The sequence below is a fragment of the Leptosomus discolor genome, chromosome 5, assembly GCF_034619465.1.
Source record: "Leptosomus discolor isolate bLepDis1 chromosome 5, bLepDis1.hap2, whole genome shotgun sequence".
Lineage (NCBI taxonomy): Eukaryota > Metazoa > Chordata > Aves > Leptosomiformes > Leptosomidae > Leptosomus > Leptosomus discolor.
In genome coordinates, this window is record NC_141395.1 from 64,736,783 (window position 1) to 64,756,046 (window position 19,264).

A 19,264-nucleotide genomic window follows, 5' to 3' on the forward strand; every position below is an offset into this window, starting at 1 on the left:
ATCTCGACCCATGAGATTTTTCATTGTATTTTCATTGTATATTCACTGAGGAGAGGGAGTGATAGAGCAGCCCTGCGGGCACCTGGAAGCCAGCCAAGGTTAACCTACCACAGAAAGGCACCATGAACCTTTAAAGGAGGCATTTCATAGAAAACAAACAAACAAACAAACTACCAGCAGCTCCATTTCTCAGTCAAACATGAGAAAAACGTATATATTGAGCAGAACAATTTACTATAAAGATCACTCACAAGAGCAACCAAGTGAACTCAGCTGTGGAAGAAACAGACAAGTCTCTGTGCTAAAAATGCATCAAACAAAAAAAGACTGAAACATATCAATTTCTCACAGTGCAAGCACTGGAAACTGCCTATAAAAGTCTCTGGGTCGTATGCATATATGTCTTTTAAAAGTTCTAGCTTAGGTGTGGATATTCATCATAACTACAAATAAGAAATTATGTTTGCATTTAAAGCATACGGGAGACAGACCAATTTTAGGAACTTACAGAAAGTCAAAACAGAACTAAAACTCAGATTTGGCCTTTAATTCTACCTAAGGTTTTAATCAAAGGTGGAGTTAATACCTGAAATTCCATGTAGGGCTGGAATCTAAAATTGCTGATGGCTGAAATAGAAGTAATTACTTCTGTTGTGGTTATTGCAACAGGCACGATCTCTCACCCATTCCCTATGGGTAGGTCATATTTTCAGTGTGTAAAGCATCACTCCTATAGTCACTGAAATAGCAGGAAAATATTTAGTGAGATAAAATTTACCATAATTAAGAAAATGGACCTGTCCTCCTTTCATAATGAAAGTGGAATTATAGTAAAATGACAGGATGGGAGGACAATTCATTTATCCCTCTGCGATTAAATTACTTTTTTTTTCTCCACATCTCTTTTATTATACCATTTTTCTCCAACACTTAACCTAAAGCACATGCACATACCTCCTTACTCCAAATTCTCTCATTTAACAATTACTTCAATTCCCTCACTGCTGAACCTCCTGACCTCCTATCTTAGAAACAGTTGGATTCCCTTCTATGCTCTCACTCTGCTGAGACAATCTCCTCTTCTTCCATATATATTTCTAAGAATTTTTTTTTAAACTGCAGTATATACGCTACTCAGACTTTTTTTTAACTTGATCAAAATGTTCATGAACAATATGAAAGAATAATGTAGCTAAGACTTACTAATGTTTCTACAAGGAGATTGAATGTGTTCTGAACAGAACTGAAATATTTTAAACTTTCTAGTTTCGTATAGAATAAAAGCACATTATCTCCTGTTGATAAATAAAGTACCAGCTTTTTTAATCTGCATGGATGAAAAACAGGATTACGGTTAAAATATATAGTTAAGAATGAGCTTAAGTATGCTTATATTTTCTAATCATTTCACTGACTGTAACACCTGCAGTACATCTTCACACTAGGCTTAGGAAAAGCCAACTTTGAGACATTTTCTTTTAAAAGCAGCTGCAGTGGTTTTTTTCCAACAGGCCTGACCAAAACAGGCTTCAGGAAATGAGTGCTCGAGTTTGTGCTAAAGCACCCAGCCTGATTGAGATTTATACTGTTAACATGAATAAATATGGATGGCAACTGGGTTTAGGCTTGACAGCAAACTTAAGAAATGTTCCACTGACAGTTTTGACATGGTCAACAAAATAACACTGTTGTGGTAAATTGAATATAAACACTCAGTTCTTTGCTGAATTTTTTGTTTTGCTTATTTTTGTCCTGGACTAAAAATCACAAAAACTCAGAAATGAAAAGATGAAATTTTTGCAGGAGGAAAATAGCGACAACATGACATAAGGAAAAAGAAAGGGAAGAATGTAATGTAAGACTATAAAAATGAATTAAGAATATCTTAATATGGTGTGATTAAATAAGAACCATATTTAATATTAATTCAGTAATAATTGCAAGTTATTCTCTCAGTAAACTTTTTCAGACTTGCAGAAAATACCATGTGAGGTGTTTCCCAGATACTTGAAATTATTTAAAGAGTTTCATAGAAAGTAAAGGATTACAGCAGTTGGAAACAGAGATCATATTTTCAGTAGGCTTTGCCATTATGATAAAATTTTGACAATGTATTTCCTAATAAATGACATCCACAAAAAACCCTAGCAAAAATAATAATTAAAACCCCCACAAATCTAAAACCAAAACTCAACTATCTCCCAACTCTCAGGCATAAATCATTATTGATTTCAAAATTATTTCAAAATACAATAGATAAAAAGATAATATTGTGGACATTAGCAAATTTTTGAAACCTATATTCTAAAGAATACATTTATGCAAGTAATAGGAATACTTTTATGCTTGAAATAGACTGAATTTAAAATTTAGAATATGATGGTGACAAACAAAAAATAGCGTGTAATCATGTAAAGTTTCTTTTTAAAAATTCCTGCTATGTAAAGTTAACAGAACAAGGACCTAATTTTCTGATCCATCTAGATATAACAATGACCTTGTATATTTAATTTCTTCTTCAATTTTGGAAAGTAGCTTGATCTTTTTTCTTTAAAGGAATCCTTTTGCTTATTTTTCTCCTTCTTAATGCATGGTGGTGAATGCTATCTAGTGTGAATATGGCTGAGATCTGTCAGAAAAGCTGTCATTCTAGCACTGATGTTTTCCACAGTGCTTCTGTCACTGGATTAGAAAAAAATCAGCAAGTGTAACTCGTAAGACTTGAACTCTGGTTAACTTTAGCCCTAATTCAGATTTCACTGATATTTTAGCCTGTTGTTAAATTTAAACAGATCATTTTGTAGCCCATCCTTTTGAAGGTCAAAATGAAGAGTCACAATTGCAATTTTTTAACCCACATGCTATTTAAGCAAACAACATGAACTAGGTTTTAATGCAGCCCAGGAGACAGCATTTATGCCATTACTAATAAAATCCCCACAGGATTTGTACTGAACCGACAATGGACACCTCAGCACTATTTGGTTTTCTCTTGGCCTACACTGATTTTTGCATGCTTATGCTATGACAGTTACCTAGCCTTCACTGCCTAATGGATCTGGTTTAGCTCTGTGAGTACTATATACAGAAAAAAAACCCTAACAAACCAGGGCATTCACTGTCTAACAAACAATAGGCCTTTATGTTAAGTGAAACTGAGAAAATTGTGCAAATTCCAAAATTTACCTAGAAATGAATGAAAAGGAAGCAGATGAAGATACAAAAAAAAATAATATTGTGTTTTGGTAGCATGCTGGAAACAGTCTTCCTACTTCATTAACAAAGAGGCTAATTCATTTTATTAAGCTAAAACGGAAAGATACAGCAAACTGACGTTATTGTATACGCTACAGAAAATTTGTATTTTTGTCGGTATTAGGTAAGAGCAAAAGAATTAAATCCACCATTCTTATATTGGCAAAATATCTAGAGCATTTGAAGCACTGTAATTTAAGAATGCCTATAATGAAGAACTGCCATAAGATTTCACTCAATCCTGTCAAACAGGTAATTTGCAGATTTATAATCTACAAATGTACATATGTCTTTTATTTCATTTGTTGTTTTTGTCTACGATATGCATATTAATAACGGATAACAGCTTTCTTTCCTCACTGTCTGCAATTTTATCATGTGTATCATTCATTCTGTGTTTTAAAATTGACAAAGATTTTCTGAAAAAGGTAAAGGAACAGCTGCAGAATTTGTGTCACTACAAGCGGTGGTAGGTATTTGAGTTATGGAAGCAATAAAACATACAAAACTAGGTTTTGTCTTTCTGAAAACACAATACAGAAAATCTTGCAATGTTTATAACAATATGAAAATGCTTTCAGGATGATAATTGTTTAAGTTCAAGAAATGACACTTAATGTTTTAGAACATCAAATTGTGATGGCTGCCAGCTTTAGCAAAAAATTCTAAATCAATCCACCCAGTGTTTACTGTCATAAAATGAGACATTGTAGGTATTTAGTGCAGGGAAATTTAAAGACACCTCCATTTTTTTTTTTAAAAAAAAGTAGATAAAGTTATCTTGGTTTGTGTTTAAGCAGCTTTCACAGAAAAATATTTTCTCTATTTTCTCTCTAGTTAATGTAACTGAATCAGTCTTCCAGTGTGAAAAAAAAAACCCACACTTTTTTCTGATGCTTAAAAAAAAACCCAAAACCATAAAAATTTCTGTTTTGGTTAAGCCCATCAGAAATCATCAGTTTTTTCTACCTATGGTTTTCCTACAGAAATTTCTAAATAAAATAACTCTTCTGCTCTGGGCTTCTCTTTCCCATCTCAGAGGTTGCAAACTGCATTCTCCCTTTAAGAACGGCTGTTAGTCTATGGATAAACCAACTCTATGTTACTAGTCCTATGAAGAATAGGTCATAACAGGACCTGAGAAAAAGACTGGTCTAGAGCAAGATGTAAGTAACTCAAATTCAGCCTGCAACCTGCTTTGTGTGCATACAGCTCATATCTGAGAAAGAATAATACAAATGTGATACCATAAACAGTTCTAAAAAATATTTTCAGCTGTTTATTGGTAAGAAATATTGCTCAAGCATCAGATCTGTTATAGAAATTATGAAAGGAAAACAGGTTTTAAATTTTTAGGAGAAAAGCAGTAGAAAAACACTGCTTCTGAGGAAGAGAATTAAGCCATGAAAATACAAAATTTTTTTTAGTATAATCAAAATGCAAACATAAAATTACAAGATCACATTACCTAATGTCAGAATAAATTACCAGAAGTTCATAGCATGGTCCAAAACCTAACTGATGAATTTGTACAACATCCCACAAAATATTCAAGTATCATTTCCTTTACTAGATGCAAGAGATGTAGTAAAGTAGAGTTCAAACTGAGAAATCCTTATTCTCATTTCTGTGTGGTTATTCACAAGACTGTTTCTTATGGATTTACAGGGTTAATAATATCAAAATCACAGTTCAGGCCAAAGCAAAGAACTTTAAATTCTGTTGCACCTTTAGAGTACCACAGAGAGGCACAATATTCTTGAATGTTCTTTCAGGCAGATCCCTGGAACTACAGTTTTTCTACTTTTTATCAACTAAGCTTTAGTTGATTCCAACGTAGCCATGGATAAAACAGTTGCAAAAAAACCCACTTGCCTGATATATGTAAAAAAATAGGTGGAAACCATGTAAATGCAGTGTAGAAGTGGGAGAATCGTCTATGAGTTTCCTCCATCATATACTGTTAGAGGAGCCTCACATACACAGGTAGTGATCCTCACAGGGAATTTCAACCACCTCAATATATCCTAGGAGGGCATCAAAGCAGGGCACATGCCATCAAGAAAGTTTAGGGAGTGTATTGATGACAACTTCCTAACACAGGTCATTGAGAGTATAAAAGAAGACATAAGACATATTCTGCTCAACCTCGTGCTTATAAGCAAGGAAGAGTTGGTCAAGAATGTAAAGTCTGGGGCAGCCTGGGCTTCAGTGACTATGGATTGATGGAGTACATGAGGGAGGCAAGGCAAAAGGCCAGAACACAACCCTAACAGGAGAACAGATTATATTCAGGGTTCTGTTTTGAAGAATCGCACACAGATGGTTCTGGAGAGAAGAACAGCCCAGAGACCTGATTGACTTTCAAGTATTGCTGTCTCCAAGCTCAATAATGGTTCATCCCAATGAACAGAAAAATAAGCAAAGGTACTAACAGGCCTGCATGAATGAGCTAGGAGCTCCTGAACAAACTCAAACGTAAAATGGAAGTGTAAGAGAAATGGAATCAGGGTCAGGACATGCAGGAGTATAGAGACACTCCTCTGAGCATGCAGAGAAATTTTTAGGAAAGCCAAAGTCCATCTGGGGTTAAGTCTGGCAAGGGACATGAATGGAACAAGGAGGGCTTCTACAGGTATGTCAGCAGCAAAAGACAGAAAACAAGGGCTGTCCACTGAATGGGGCAGGTTGCATGGTGACAAAGGACACTGTGTGTGACCAACGTAATAAATACCTTCTTCACTTCTGTGTTCACTGATAAGACCATTGAGATGAGAGGGAAAGTCTGGAGTAAGGAAGACTTATTCTTGCTAGAGGAGGAGCAGGTTAGGGAACATTTAAACAAATCGGATCTAGACAAGTCTGTGGGGCCTGAAGAGTTGTACAGATGGGTACAGCTGAGGGAGCTGACCAATGTCATTGTGAGGCCACTCTAGATCATATTTGAAAAATCAGAGAACTACAGACCAGTCAGCCTCACCTTGATTTGTGGTAAGGTGATGGAGAAAATCCTCCTAGACACCATTCCCAAACATATTAAGGACAGGAGGATGTCAGAAAGTAACAAGCATGGATTTATGAAAGGGAAATCATGCCTGATCAAACTTCTACAATGAGATGACTGGTTTGGTGGATAAGTGCAGAGCAACAGATGCTGATCTCGAACTTCAGTAAAGTTTTCAACACTTTCTTCCGTAACATTCTTATAGACAAAATGATGAAGTATGGGTAAATGAACGTACAGTGGGGTAAGAAACCTAGCTGGAAGACAGGCACAGGGGTTAATGCTATTCTCATTAATGACCTTGTTGATGGTACTGAGTGCATTCTCAGCAAGTTTTAAGATGGTACAGAACCATGAGGAATGGCTGATATATCAGAGGCTTGTGTGGCCATTCAGATGAACCTTGACAGGCTGGAGAAATGGGCCGAACAGGAACGTCACAAAGTTCTGCAAGTGGAAAAGGAAGTTTCTGCTTCTGGGGAGAAACAATCTCATGCATCAGTACACACTCAGGGCCAACTGGCTGAAAGGAGCTTTGCAGAAAAGGCTGCAGGCCTCCCCATAGGCAGCAAGTTGAACATAAGCCAGCAGCGTACTGTACAGGTTAGACTAAGTCATGGTTTGCTCCTTGATTTTCCACAACCACAGTAAAAGAAGTGTTAGCATTACTTCATTATTTACATTGTTGGAGGTTTTTTTAATATTTGGGTAAAGCATTCCCACAAAGTTAACTTTTTATAAATTGATTGCAAATGTCCTATATGAAAGTTGTTCAATCATTCTGAAGTATTTCAGATTTAAGCAGAATGTAGGAGTACGTCTTTCAATAAGCAGCAGTTAAAAAAGTTCAAAAGACTTTGCTTTTACAAAACAATACAAGCATTTTTATCTGGGTATGATACCATACAGGCAACCATAGATACTTCATTGTTACTAAGTTATGTACAAATTGCCCATATTTCTTTTTCCACTGGATCACTATTCAGAGCTTTGGCACATCATAGATTTATTTTTAACAATAGTTTCAATTATTTTCTCTCGAACAGATCAACACCACAGAGGAGCATCCTGATAAGAATGAGCACGCAAAAAATGTGCACAAGAACTATAAAAATATGTGAATCTCACTGATACCAGATGCATTGGTACACCTTCATCAACGAGTTTTATTATTGACTCCCATCCACATGACCTTCCTTTCATAACTGATTTTTATTTAATGTCTCTGCTTTTTGATAGTAAACTCACTTTCTCCTCTGGCTGTGTTTGAGGTATTTAGTCATGCTCCACTGCCAACAAGGCTTGGGGATGAACAGCATGTCCGGTTAACTGTGTGAGCCAAGAGACCAATCGTAATGCAGTACAAAGCTAAGGAGGCAGATGACTGCCTGGGACAATATTTCTTTCATCTATATTGAACTGATATCCAGTTCTGAAACCAGTCAGGGAAGAAAATGAGCCAGATTCAATCCTGAATAGGCATGTAGACATTGGAGGAACATCCATTTACACCACAGTTAAAGTGCATTCTCTCTTAGAAGATTCTTAATTTCTGAGCTACTTTGTTGCAAATGATGCAACAGAAGCTCTGAAATACCTGATCAATAAGTCCTGAAATACCAGGATCAATAAGTCCTTACGGTTCTCATGGCTGTGGTACAAAATATTGTAAATATTGCCATGTTATAATGAACACCATGAAATTATTTGTTGTAGTCATTATAAATAACTCTTAATGGCTAATCTTCATGATACATCAATGACGTTTTTGACTTCAGGGTAAACATCAAAAGTTATGCCTTTTAGCAGTCATGCAAGGCAAGCGCTCTGTTGAGAACAATAAGGCAATGTTAGCATGATCGAAACTGAACTATTAAACCACTGATTATGTAAGCAAAATCTTTATATGTAAAAATTCCTCAATATATGCTAAAAAGAAGTTGATCTAACTTGTAAAACAATCTCATTCTCTTTTAACCTCAACAAGTTTAGGTTCTTCTAATCAGTGCTAGACAATTTTTCTATTTATACTGAAAACTATAAACATACCTGAATGTTGTTTCGGTTAGCATTGCAAACCTTTTACCTACCTGCTACTTTAGAAACCCCATAATTATCTGTGAGTCTGCATTCCATTGCAATATCAAAGAGGTATAATTATGTCCAACCAATAACATGCAAAGAACAGTATTTTCTGGGTAATGTCGAAGCTATTATAAACATATCTATAATAAGCAGGATAACTCCTTGCGCTACAATCTGCCCATGGTGAATCTTAACACTTTTCAGTGTCTAGTAATTTCAGTGGTACATCACAGAAGTGCAGGAACAGTATTCCAACATTCATGTTTTGGAATAAAATATCTTGCTTAATCTAACATTACTTCTTTCCATTCTTATTACTAACATAACACTCTGATGTACCATCCACTAACAGGTATTCTTGATTATGGCCTTATTTAAAAGTTCATAATTTTAAATAAATGACCTCTTCTTAACTATAGTTTTCACTCTATTATATCCTCAACACTTTCACAGTATTTAAATACATGAGGAGACAGATAAATATGTAAGTTGTGGTCATTTAACCTTGTCTGGCTGTCAGGTGCCCATCAAGCCACTCTTATCACTCCCCCTCAGCAGGATAGAATGAGAAAATGGAATGAAAGTGCTTGTGGGTCAAGATAAGGACAGGGAGATCACTCATTAGTTACCGTCATGGGCAAGAGACTCAACATGGGGAAGATTGATTTAATTTATCGACAATTAAAAATAGAGTAGGAAAGTAAGAAATAAGAACTAAACTAAAACCACCTTCCCCCTACCCCTTTTCTTCCCAGGCTCCACTTCTTTGTTCCTGACTCTTCTGCCTCCTCCTCTCCCCCAAGCAGTGCAGGGGGACAGGGAATGCACATTGCAGCCAGTTTGTAACACTTGTCTCTGCTGCTCCTTCCTCCTCATGATCTTTCCCTGCTCCACCGTTGGGTCTCTGCCATAGGAGACAGTCCTTCATGACCTTTGCCAACACGGGACCTCTCACAGGCTGCAATTCTTTAGGAACTGCTCCCATGTGGGTCCTGCGTGGATAGTAAGACTAGAGGGAGAAATGCACCAATGTACTAAACGGCTTCTGAAATGTAATCAGGTTTTCACTGAGTCCTCTGATAAACTAAGGTGTAAAGAAGTAGGCCTTCTAGGCCTCTCTGATCAATTAATGGAGTGTAATGCAGATGGGAATGTAAGACAGAAATTGGGAGGTAGATTATACCCCTGTACCAGCAAACACAGATGTTGGTAATCCTTTATAAAACATTCCCGAGCTGTACAGATATTTTTTTGTTTTATTACATCTAAACATGTCCATTACACTCAGTTCAGATAAAATGATACATCTGGAAAGAGAATATAACCATTTCTGTCAGATGCCTATCTCTCGAATTTAAAGACAACTGATGTCAACTTCGCTTTACTGCTCTACTTTGACTTATCTGACATTATCAGAACTCCTAGTACTTTCGGTTTAAAGTGTAGGAATAAAGTACATGAGATTTTAATACAGCGGTTCAGACAATGAAATAAATAACACAGCTTTAGAACAGTACTTCACAAAGTGAAAGCAAATTCATGAACTTCAGTGATTTCTCACATAGTCTAAGGCCAAACACGATATAAACACTTACACACAAAACAGCTATACTGATGATAACATAATATTAGAGGACCCATGACATTGTTTCATACCAGTGGGTAGTTTCTTCTGAGAATTCGTTTAGAGAATCACATAAAAACATGATAGCATCCACTTGGCATACAAAAAGCAGAGCTCAGAGTGTTGTGATCAGTAGTGTTGAGTCCAGCTGAAGGCCTATAACTAGCAGTGTTCCCTAGGGGTCAGTATTAGAGCCTGTCCTATTTTAACGGGTTTGCATGGCAAGGTTTTGGTAGCGGGGGTGATTACAGGGGTGGCTTCTGTGAGAAGCTGCTAGAAGTTATCCTTATGTCAGATATAGCCAATGCCAACCGGCTTTAAGACAGACCCGCCGCTGGCCAAGGCCGAGCCAATCAGCAATGGTGATTGTGCCTCTGTGATAACGTATTTAAGAGAGGAACAAAAAAAAAAAGTTATTGCGCAGCATAATTGCAGCGAGTGAGAGGAATGAGAATGTGTGAGAGAAACATTCTGCAGACACCAAGGTCAGTGAAGGAGGAGGGGGAGGAGATGCTCCAGGCACCTGAGCAGTGATTCCCCTGCGGCCTGTGGTGAAGACCATGGTGAGGCAGGCTGTCCCCCTGCAGTCCATGGATGGTGGAGCAGATGACTGCCTACACCCCGTGGAGGACCTCACCTCAGAGCAGGTGGATGCCTGAAGGAAGCTGTGACCCCGTGGGAAGCCTGCACTGGAGCAGGCTCCTGGCAGGACCTGTGGCCCGTGGAGAGAGAGAAGCCCACATTGGAGCAGGTTTGCTGCTAGTGACGCCATGGGTGTGGCCCACACTGGACCGGTTTGTTCCTGAAGGACTGCACCCCATGAAGGAGACCCATACTGGAGCAGTTTGTGAAGAACTGTAGCCCATGGAAAGACTCACACTGGAGAAGTCACAGAGAACTCTCTGATGAGAGGGACCCCACATTGGAGCAGGGGAAGTGTGTGAGGAGTCCTCCCCATGAGGAGGAAAGAGCGGCAGGAACAACAGAGTAATGACCTGACCCCAACCCCCATTCCCTCTGTGTCTCCCCCCCCCCCCCCAAACCGCTCGAGGGGGAGGAGGGAGAGAAATTGGGAAAAAAAGTTAAGCCCGGGAAAGAAGGGAGGGGTGGGGGGAAGGTGTTTTATTTCTCATTATTCCTCTCTCAGTTAATTGGTAATAAATTACATTTTTCTGAAGTCAAGTCTGTTTTGCCCATGACGGTAAATGAGTGATCTACCTGTCCTTATCTCAACCCCACAAGCCTGTTGTTTTTTGTTTTTTTTTTTTTTTTTTCTCTCCCCTGTCCAGTTGAGGAGGTGGAGTGACAGAGTGACTTTGGTGGGCACCTGGCCAGGGTAAAACCTCCTCACCTATGCAATATATTCATCAACGACCTAGATAAAGGGACAGAGTATATCCTGAGAAAATTTGCTGACAATATGAAGCTGGGAGGAGTGGCAGATACAGTGGAAAGCTGTGCTGCCATTCAGCAAGATCTGGACAGATTGGAGAGCTGGCTGGAGCTGAAGAAAATGAAGTTTAACTGGGGCAAGAGTAGGGTCCTGCACCTGGGGAGGAATAATCCCATTCACCAGTACAGGTTGGGGGCCAACGTGCTGGAGAGTAGCTCTGCAGAGAAGGTTCTGGGAGTTTTGGTGGATAACAGGATGACTATGAGCCAGCAATGTGCCCTTGTGGCCAAGAAGGCCAAGGGCATCCTGGGGTGCATCAAGAAGAGTGTGGCCAGCAAGTCGAGGGAGGTCATCCTCCCTCTCTATTCTGCCCTGATGAGGCCACATCTGGAATACTGTGCCTAGTTCTTGGTCCCCCAGTTCAAGAGGGATAGGGAACTACTGGAGAGAGTCCAGCAGAGGGCTATGAAGATAATTAAGGGGCTGGAGCATCTCATATGAAGAAACGCTGAGAGACTGGGCCTGGAGAAGAGAAGACTGAGAGTGGACCCTATCAACACCTATAAATATCTAAAGGGTGAGTGTCAAGAGGATGGGGCAAGGCTTTTCTCAGTGGTGCCCAGTAACAGGACAAGGGGCAATGGGCACAAGCTGGAGCACAGGAAGTTCCTCTTGAACATTAGGAAGAACTTTACTTCAAGGGTGGCAGATCACTGGAACAGGCTGCCCAGGGAGGTTGTGGAGTCTCCCCTGGAAATATTCAGAACCCATCTGGACATGTTCCTGGGTGACCTGCTCTAGGCTAACCTGCTTTGGCAGAGGAGTTGGACTAGATGATCTCCAGAGGTGCCTTCCAACTCCTACCATTCTGTGATTCTGTGAAAAAACAAAACACTCCCAGGGGTAACAACAGTTTTTAACATCTGTCCATACCCATCTAATATCAGCCATTTCTTAGAAATGTCTTCAATGCACCAAGTAACAGAAGCTGGGCTTCAGGGATGATCATATTAGTGAAAAATGTCATAGTCTACATATGCTTTTGGTTCGTTTTCTTTTATTAAATAAATCCAGAATTTTAAACTTACCTTATTAGTATTGATAGCTGTGATGACCCACACACATTGAGCATTGCTGTCATACTGGAATGGAAAATTGGGTGATGTGAAAGTGCCTCCAGGTCCCTGAAGACTGGATCCACAAGTCTTGACTGCAATAAGATAGTTCACCTTTTAATTCACATACAAAATACATACAACAGATTCGTAAACCGAATTCTGACTTAGATTAATCTAGATGTGAAGGATTAAAACACCATTGATCAAAACCAGAACCACCTCATACAAGATAATAGAATACTCATGTTTAGTTATTCTGACAAAATAAAATAGACTTGCTCTTATCTATAAACTTAAAAAAAATTTGGAGAAACTAGAACAAATAATAAACAGGACTGAAGTAAGTAATGATGAAATCTGGATCTTCACATAGAGTGTACATACAGGTAAAACTTAACATACATTACTAGGCATGTAAAGGTAAACAAACACTAGAAAAAAAACTATTTTGTTACATTTACAAGCCCAACTGAGCAATGAGGAATATATTATATTGCCTTTACAAAGAATTACAGCCAATGCATATTCTAGATATTACTAATTTATAATATGACACAAAACTTTAATACATTTGAGTAAAAAATGTTTTCACATAGAATCGTAAAACAGTTTCAGTTGGAAGAGATCTTTGAGATCAGCGAGCCCAACCTTTGTCCCAACTCTACCAACACAACTCAACCATGTCCCTAAGTACAACATCTACCCATCTCTTAAACACCTCCAGGGATGGCGACTCCACCACCTCCCTGAGCAGGCTGTTCCAATGTCTGACATCTACCAAGACTTCTACTTAAAGATATAAAAATAACTTATAAAGACTAATTATTTCAGCTTCATAATACCTCTCTCTGAGGTGGAAAGGCATGTAACTTTTGCAGAAAGAACATCCCCACTTAAAAAAATTATTGACTGTTTACACATAATCTAAATTTTGGTTGAGTTCCCTTATCCGTTTTTGCTCTTTACAGCATATGTCTATAAGCCTAGCACTAGACAACAGAAAACGCCAGGATAGGTGCACTTTAAGACAACTGATAATGGCCCCAGGTCACACAATAATTCAATAGGCCCAGAATTCCTCATTTCAGGCTCTTGCTTTAATTGTCAGCTCACCCATCTTTTGGCACTGCTTGGGGATACCATATTTCCCAGGAAGATCTCTATTTAAAGCATCTTCATGTCTCTTTTTAAATAATCTCTAGATTTATGAAAATTATACACTAAATATCAAGTACCTATCCTAACCATTATCCAAATCCAGATTACTTCCTACAGTACATAACTTGTATTTTGGCTAGACTACTTTAAGTCTTTAAAGTTAATTATTTTAGCTTTTCTTCAAGGAGAAAGTATCCTCCTCCCACATACACAACTTTGCCATACCCAGGCATATCATACAATGGGATGTAGTTCCTGGAATAACTTGTTAAAATACTTTGAAGAACATCAACAAACAATCAATGACTAGCAGGGGGAAAAACAATACTGCCATTTAACATGCCAAATATTAAATTTTCATTTAATTTTTTCACTGGATTATACAGAGATGATAACATCTCACGTAAAGGAAATTTCCCAGCAAAGAGGAATGCATTAATTCCACTTTATGGGAAATCCAAACTCCTAATTTCAGATTTTTAAATTCTACCCTGTTTGTTATTTTCTTCAGCCTTATTTTTTTTTCACTTATAAACTTTTTTCTGAAAAAAAATTCAGTAAGAGACCAATTACACCACTTGAATGTGTCACTGTGTGCGTACATGTGGAACAAACCTGCTTAAAACAGTCATATGTCCATCTCAGAACCAGAATATTTTCTAACTTTGGAACAACCTTCCAGTATCTCCATTTATTCTCTGACACATTTGCTTATACCTTAAATGGTGATGATAACAATTTCTTGTTGCTTGATAAAAGTACAAAAATTTCTTGACTTTGTTAGCCATGCATGAGTTCTAAGAATAGATTACATTTGGCTAAAACGATGTTATTTTTTTCCAGTCAGTATTGACTATTGAATAGTAAAACATTTATGCGGGCATTACATAATAATATAATATATAGCCATAGCCTCTGACTCATAGTGGCAATTTGAGGTTTCCTGTAATATTCTGTCATTAACTATCTAGCTCTGTGTTAAAAACTAGTTCTTACATGGCACTTTTCAGATCTTACAGGCATTTGTAAAGAATTTTAACAACTCAATTCTCATTTTTTGTCATTGCCCAGATACACAAGGGGAAGTTGGGCATGAAAACCAGGCCTCCTAGATAACAAGTACTCTAACAGTCCATATTGTTTAGTAAAACCCTTGTTCCAATCTGGCTGCAGAAGTTATTAAACTTCATTGGACATATTTTTAACTTTGTACAACCACATATATATAGGACATATATTCTCACTGACTCATGGGGTTTTACTTCGATACCTATATCTTTACTAAAGTATTACAAAACCGTTTAAGTTATATTTTATATGTTCCCATTTATATATTTCCCATTTAAAATAGATTCCTCAAGTGATATTACAACACCAGATTGATTCACTCTTTAGCTTTGGGACATCATTTATGTGTTTCACCTCCTTGAGGTTTGCCGAACGTTAGGCTGAGATATGGCATTTACGTCAATATGCAGGAAGCAGCAGATACAGATTTTTTTACAGACAGCTTTCTCCAGTCATGTTTAAGTTAGTCACTCACAATTTACAAATCATAAAATACTATTAATGATTTTTTTGGTGACCATTGCTTTAAAGTGAATTCAAAATATGGAGGTTTCGAGAAATCTTCCCAAATTTTCCCTGTATGTAGCTACTACATCTATTCATAATTACTTATAATTTCAGTTAAAAGAGGGAATATTTTTCATGTTGAACCCTGTTAGTTAAGATATTGGATGATATTTAAGCTACTTGAATGTGAACCTTTCTTCAAAGTTCTTTTGCAGTATATAGTAGATTTCTTTAACTTCAGAAATCTGCAATGCATAACAGTAGAAATATCCAAGGGCAATTTTAAATAAAACTATCTTCTTATGCTTGAAGAGTCCAATTTCTCTGCCAATATAAACAGTAATATGTTTAGCTTGCTAATGGTGTTTCAGTTATGTTAGTTCTGCATTAGTAAGACTTTCACCACATAGTATGCAATGTAGTTTCAATTATTGACATGATCTCTAAACAAACTTAAAATCATAAATAACCAGGAAGTATAGACTTTTATTATTTAAGATGTAATCATGCTTTTTATTCTTCACTCTTTTTTTTGAGAAAAATACAACTCTTCTGTACTTCTGTATTGCAATACAGCTTATTCAATTTTGGTTTTCTTTCTGAAAAAGAATGTATGACTGCATGTCCTAATGTTTGTTTCATGTGAACTATACCTATGACTTTAATGTGCAAGTAGAAGAAACAGTAAAAAAAAAAAAAGAAAAAAGGAGAAATGCTTAAAGGAGGACAACACTGTGAAGAAACTGTCTAAGCAACTTGTCATGGCCAGTAATACGAAAATAAACTGTGGTGAAAACTTAGTATAGAATTGATAAATTTGGAGCCATTAAATAGATAGAAAATATCCAATACAGTCAATACTGTCTTGGCACTTTATGAGGCTTAGAGGGAAATGGTAAAGCCTTGGAGTACTAACTAGGGTGGGGGGTGGAAATCATGTCTCATTTTTTATGCAGATCTTTACTGAGGATGGAAGATGCTATAGCAGAGTTTCCCCGATGTTAACCATCTTTTAGTAATGGTAAGAGGATCAGCTAATATCAGAGAATTTACCAGTCTTCCAGTTCCTTTGTAATTCTTCCGCCAGATAACCAGTCTTACAGTATTGTAAACAAAACAATATATGGGTCCATAATGGAATTTTTTCCCCTTTAGCAAATGGCAAAATGTTGCCTTTCAGCCTCTCTTCATCTTTTGTTATAAGTTTTTCTCATGTTACTTTGGAGAATTAATAAACGCAAATGAATAGGGTAAAATAAAAATGCCAGTTAGTTGTGCCTGTGAACTGAGGACTGAATGATGAGATGGAGAGATGGGATGGAGCACCTATGAAGTCAAATGACTGTCACTGAGTCTAGACCATGAAGCAATACATCTCTTCACTAGATCTAATGGGTCTTCATTAGTTTAAAGAGATTTTTCTTCTTCTCACTCCACGTCAAATTTTAAAAAGTTAGAAAACAGTTCTTCACAAATAACCTAACACACACAAAAAATGAAATTATTCTACACCTATAATTCTTCTTCAGATTTTCCTTAGCCATCTTAATATGATTCACTGATAATTACCTGTACTTGGGAAGTAGTAGGCATCCTACATGTGCAAAAGTAAATTAATATTGAATAAATAATGAAATAATACTAAAGTTACATTTAATTTGTTAAAATGACAATAGCAGCTGCATATTTTATATCAATAAGCACTATCAAATTGTTTAACAACTTAAGTGGTGAATGTCAGATAATGTGATGAATATCTAATACCAAGCTATACAAAGGAATAGACTCCCTAAGACGGTGGCCAGATTTCACACCATAATCAAAGTTTCATAATGATATATTTTCTTTCCATTTTACACAACTAACAGAAAACATCACAACATATTTGATTCAGCTTTGAAAGCACTTACAATAGTCTGTAACATCAATACAACCTAAAATTTGCTGTCTGCTATTGGGACCCTGCATATTCCTTCTTTCTGCACTCCTAGGGGCTCAGCTGACTTTGTTTAAAGGAAGCTTTGATGTGGTACAGCTGTAAACTTGGATCAGCCTGCTGGAAAGTGTGTGTGACAAAGAGCTATAGTAAACCCTGTTAGTCCTCACTCCACTCAGGAGCTGCATTTGACAGCTCAGACACTTGGTCCTTCCCTGAGCTGCTTTGTAGTGTGCCAATGCATGCAGCCTGAGAAACAAGCAAGACCAGGACCGCATACTTAGTCAAAGAGCTAGGATCTCATTGGAATTATAGAAATGTGTGATAGCTCACATGACTGGAATACCCCAATGGATGGTTACAAGCTATCCAGGAAATGCAGAAAGGGTAGAAGAGTGGTTGGCCTCTACATAAAAGAAAGGGTTGAATGCATGGACTTTAACAAGACAATAGTTCCCTAGAGAGCCTTTGTTTCAAAACTGGCAAGCTCTCCATCAGAGAAGATCTCACGGTAGGTGTCTGCTACAGACCACCTGATCAGGACCAAGCCTTCCCCAAATAACTCACAGAAGCCTTGAGTCTGCAGGCCATAGTTCTCCTAAGGGACTTCAACTACCCTGACATTTGCTGTGAAAGCAACAAAGTGGTGCAAAAGCAATCTGAGAGATTTCTGTAAACTTTGGACAACTTCCTAACACATTTGCAGAATGCGCCAAACAGAACTGCTGCCTTTTAAGAACTGCTGTTCAAAAATAAGAAAGATTTGGATTCATGATCTTCGAAGTTGGCCTTTGCTGCAATGACCATAGCAGCATAGACTTTAAGACCCTAAAGGACATAAGAAAGAATAGTATAATAGAGACTGGGCTTCAGAAGTCCAGTCCAACTAGATCAACGTGGTTGCCTTCTATGATGAAAAAACAAACCCAGTGAATGAGAGGAGAGCTTGAGTTATAATTTACCTTGAATTTAGGAAGATGTGTGATAGCGTCCTTCAACACCTTCACAAACTCATAAAGCACGTTAGGGACAGACAGACCCATAAGATGTTTGAAAAACCAGCTATACTGCAGAGTTCAAAGACTCAAACTGGCAGACAGTTGTGACTGGAGTTCCTCATGGGTCAGTAATGGGTCTGATAGTATTCAATACCTTTAAAACTGACTTGAATGATGGGATTGAATGCACACTCACCGAGTCTGCAGAGGGAGAAGAGGTAGTTTCACCAGAAGAGCGAGCCACTATAGAGAGACCTCAGTGGGCTCAAAGGCTGGGCCAACAAGAATTACATGAGTTTTAGCAAGGATAAATGTAAAGTCCTACATATGGGATAAAATAAGCCCCAGAAACAGTGTAGATGAGGGCTGACTGTCTGGGGAGCAGTTCTGCTTAAAGACATCTGAAGCCTTGGATGACAGGAAGCTGAACAAAACTCAGCAATGTGGCTTGGTAGCAAAACAGACAAACTGTCCTGGGCTGTACCAGTAAGAATAGAGGCAGCAGATGAAGGGGTGTGATTATTCAGCCCTATACAGTATTTTTTATGCCACATATGGAATAATGTTCATTTGTGGTTCCTCCAGCTTAAGAAAGATATCAAGAAATTAGAAAGGGTCCAGTGGAAGACCACCAAGAAGACAGGGGAACTTGACAGATGAAGAAAGATTTAACTAGGTTTGATCGACCTAGAGATCAGAACCCTCAAGGAAGAATCTAATCACAATCTTCCACGATCTAAAAGGTAGTTATAGAAAACAGAGATAGTATCTTCACAGGGATGCATGGAAACAGAATAAAAGGTAACAGACACAAGTTTCTTCAGGAGGAATTCCATCTGGATAAGAAAAAAAAATCTCCCTCATAAGAAATATTAAACACTGGAATATGTTGCTGAAAGAAGCAGTCGAATCTCCCTCACTGGAATTAGTCAAGACTTGGCTTGAGACAGCCATGGATTACTTAATGTAAGGCCCTGCTTGCAACAGGAAATTAGGTGACTTCCCAATGTCCTTTCCAGCCTGGACTTCTCTGATTCTTGATCGGCATCTCAGTGTCAAAAGCAAAGCATAAATGAATGGGATTTCACAGAGGTTTGTCCTGGGTCAAGCTCATTCAG

At 37.8% G+C, this 19,264-nt stretch overlaps 1 protein-coding gene across 3 annotated transcripts in view; it reads right to left on the reverse strand.

Moving 5' to 3' along the window:
• CSMD3 (CUB and Sushi multiple domains 3) overlaps positions 1–19,264 on the reverse strand; it is a 697,991-nt gene that overhangs the window by 366,851 nt on the left and 311,876 nt on the right. For all 3 annotated transcript variants that reach the window (XM_086465685.1, XM_086465684.1, XM_086465682.1), the window contains one exon: positions 12,450–12,571. In XM_086465685.1, coding sequence (XP_086321811.1) covers positions 12,450–12,571 — 122 coding nt within the window. The remainder of the gene's footprint in view (positions 1–12,449; positions 12,572–19,264) is intronic.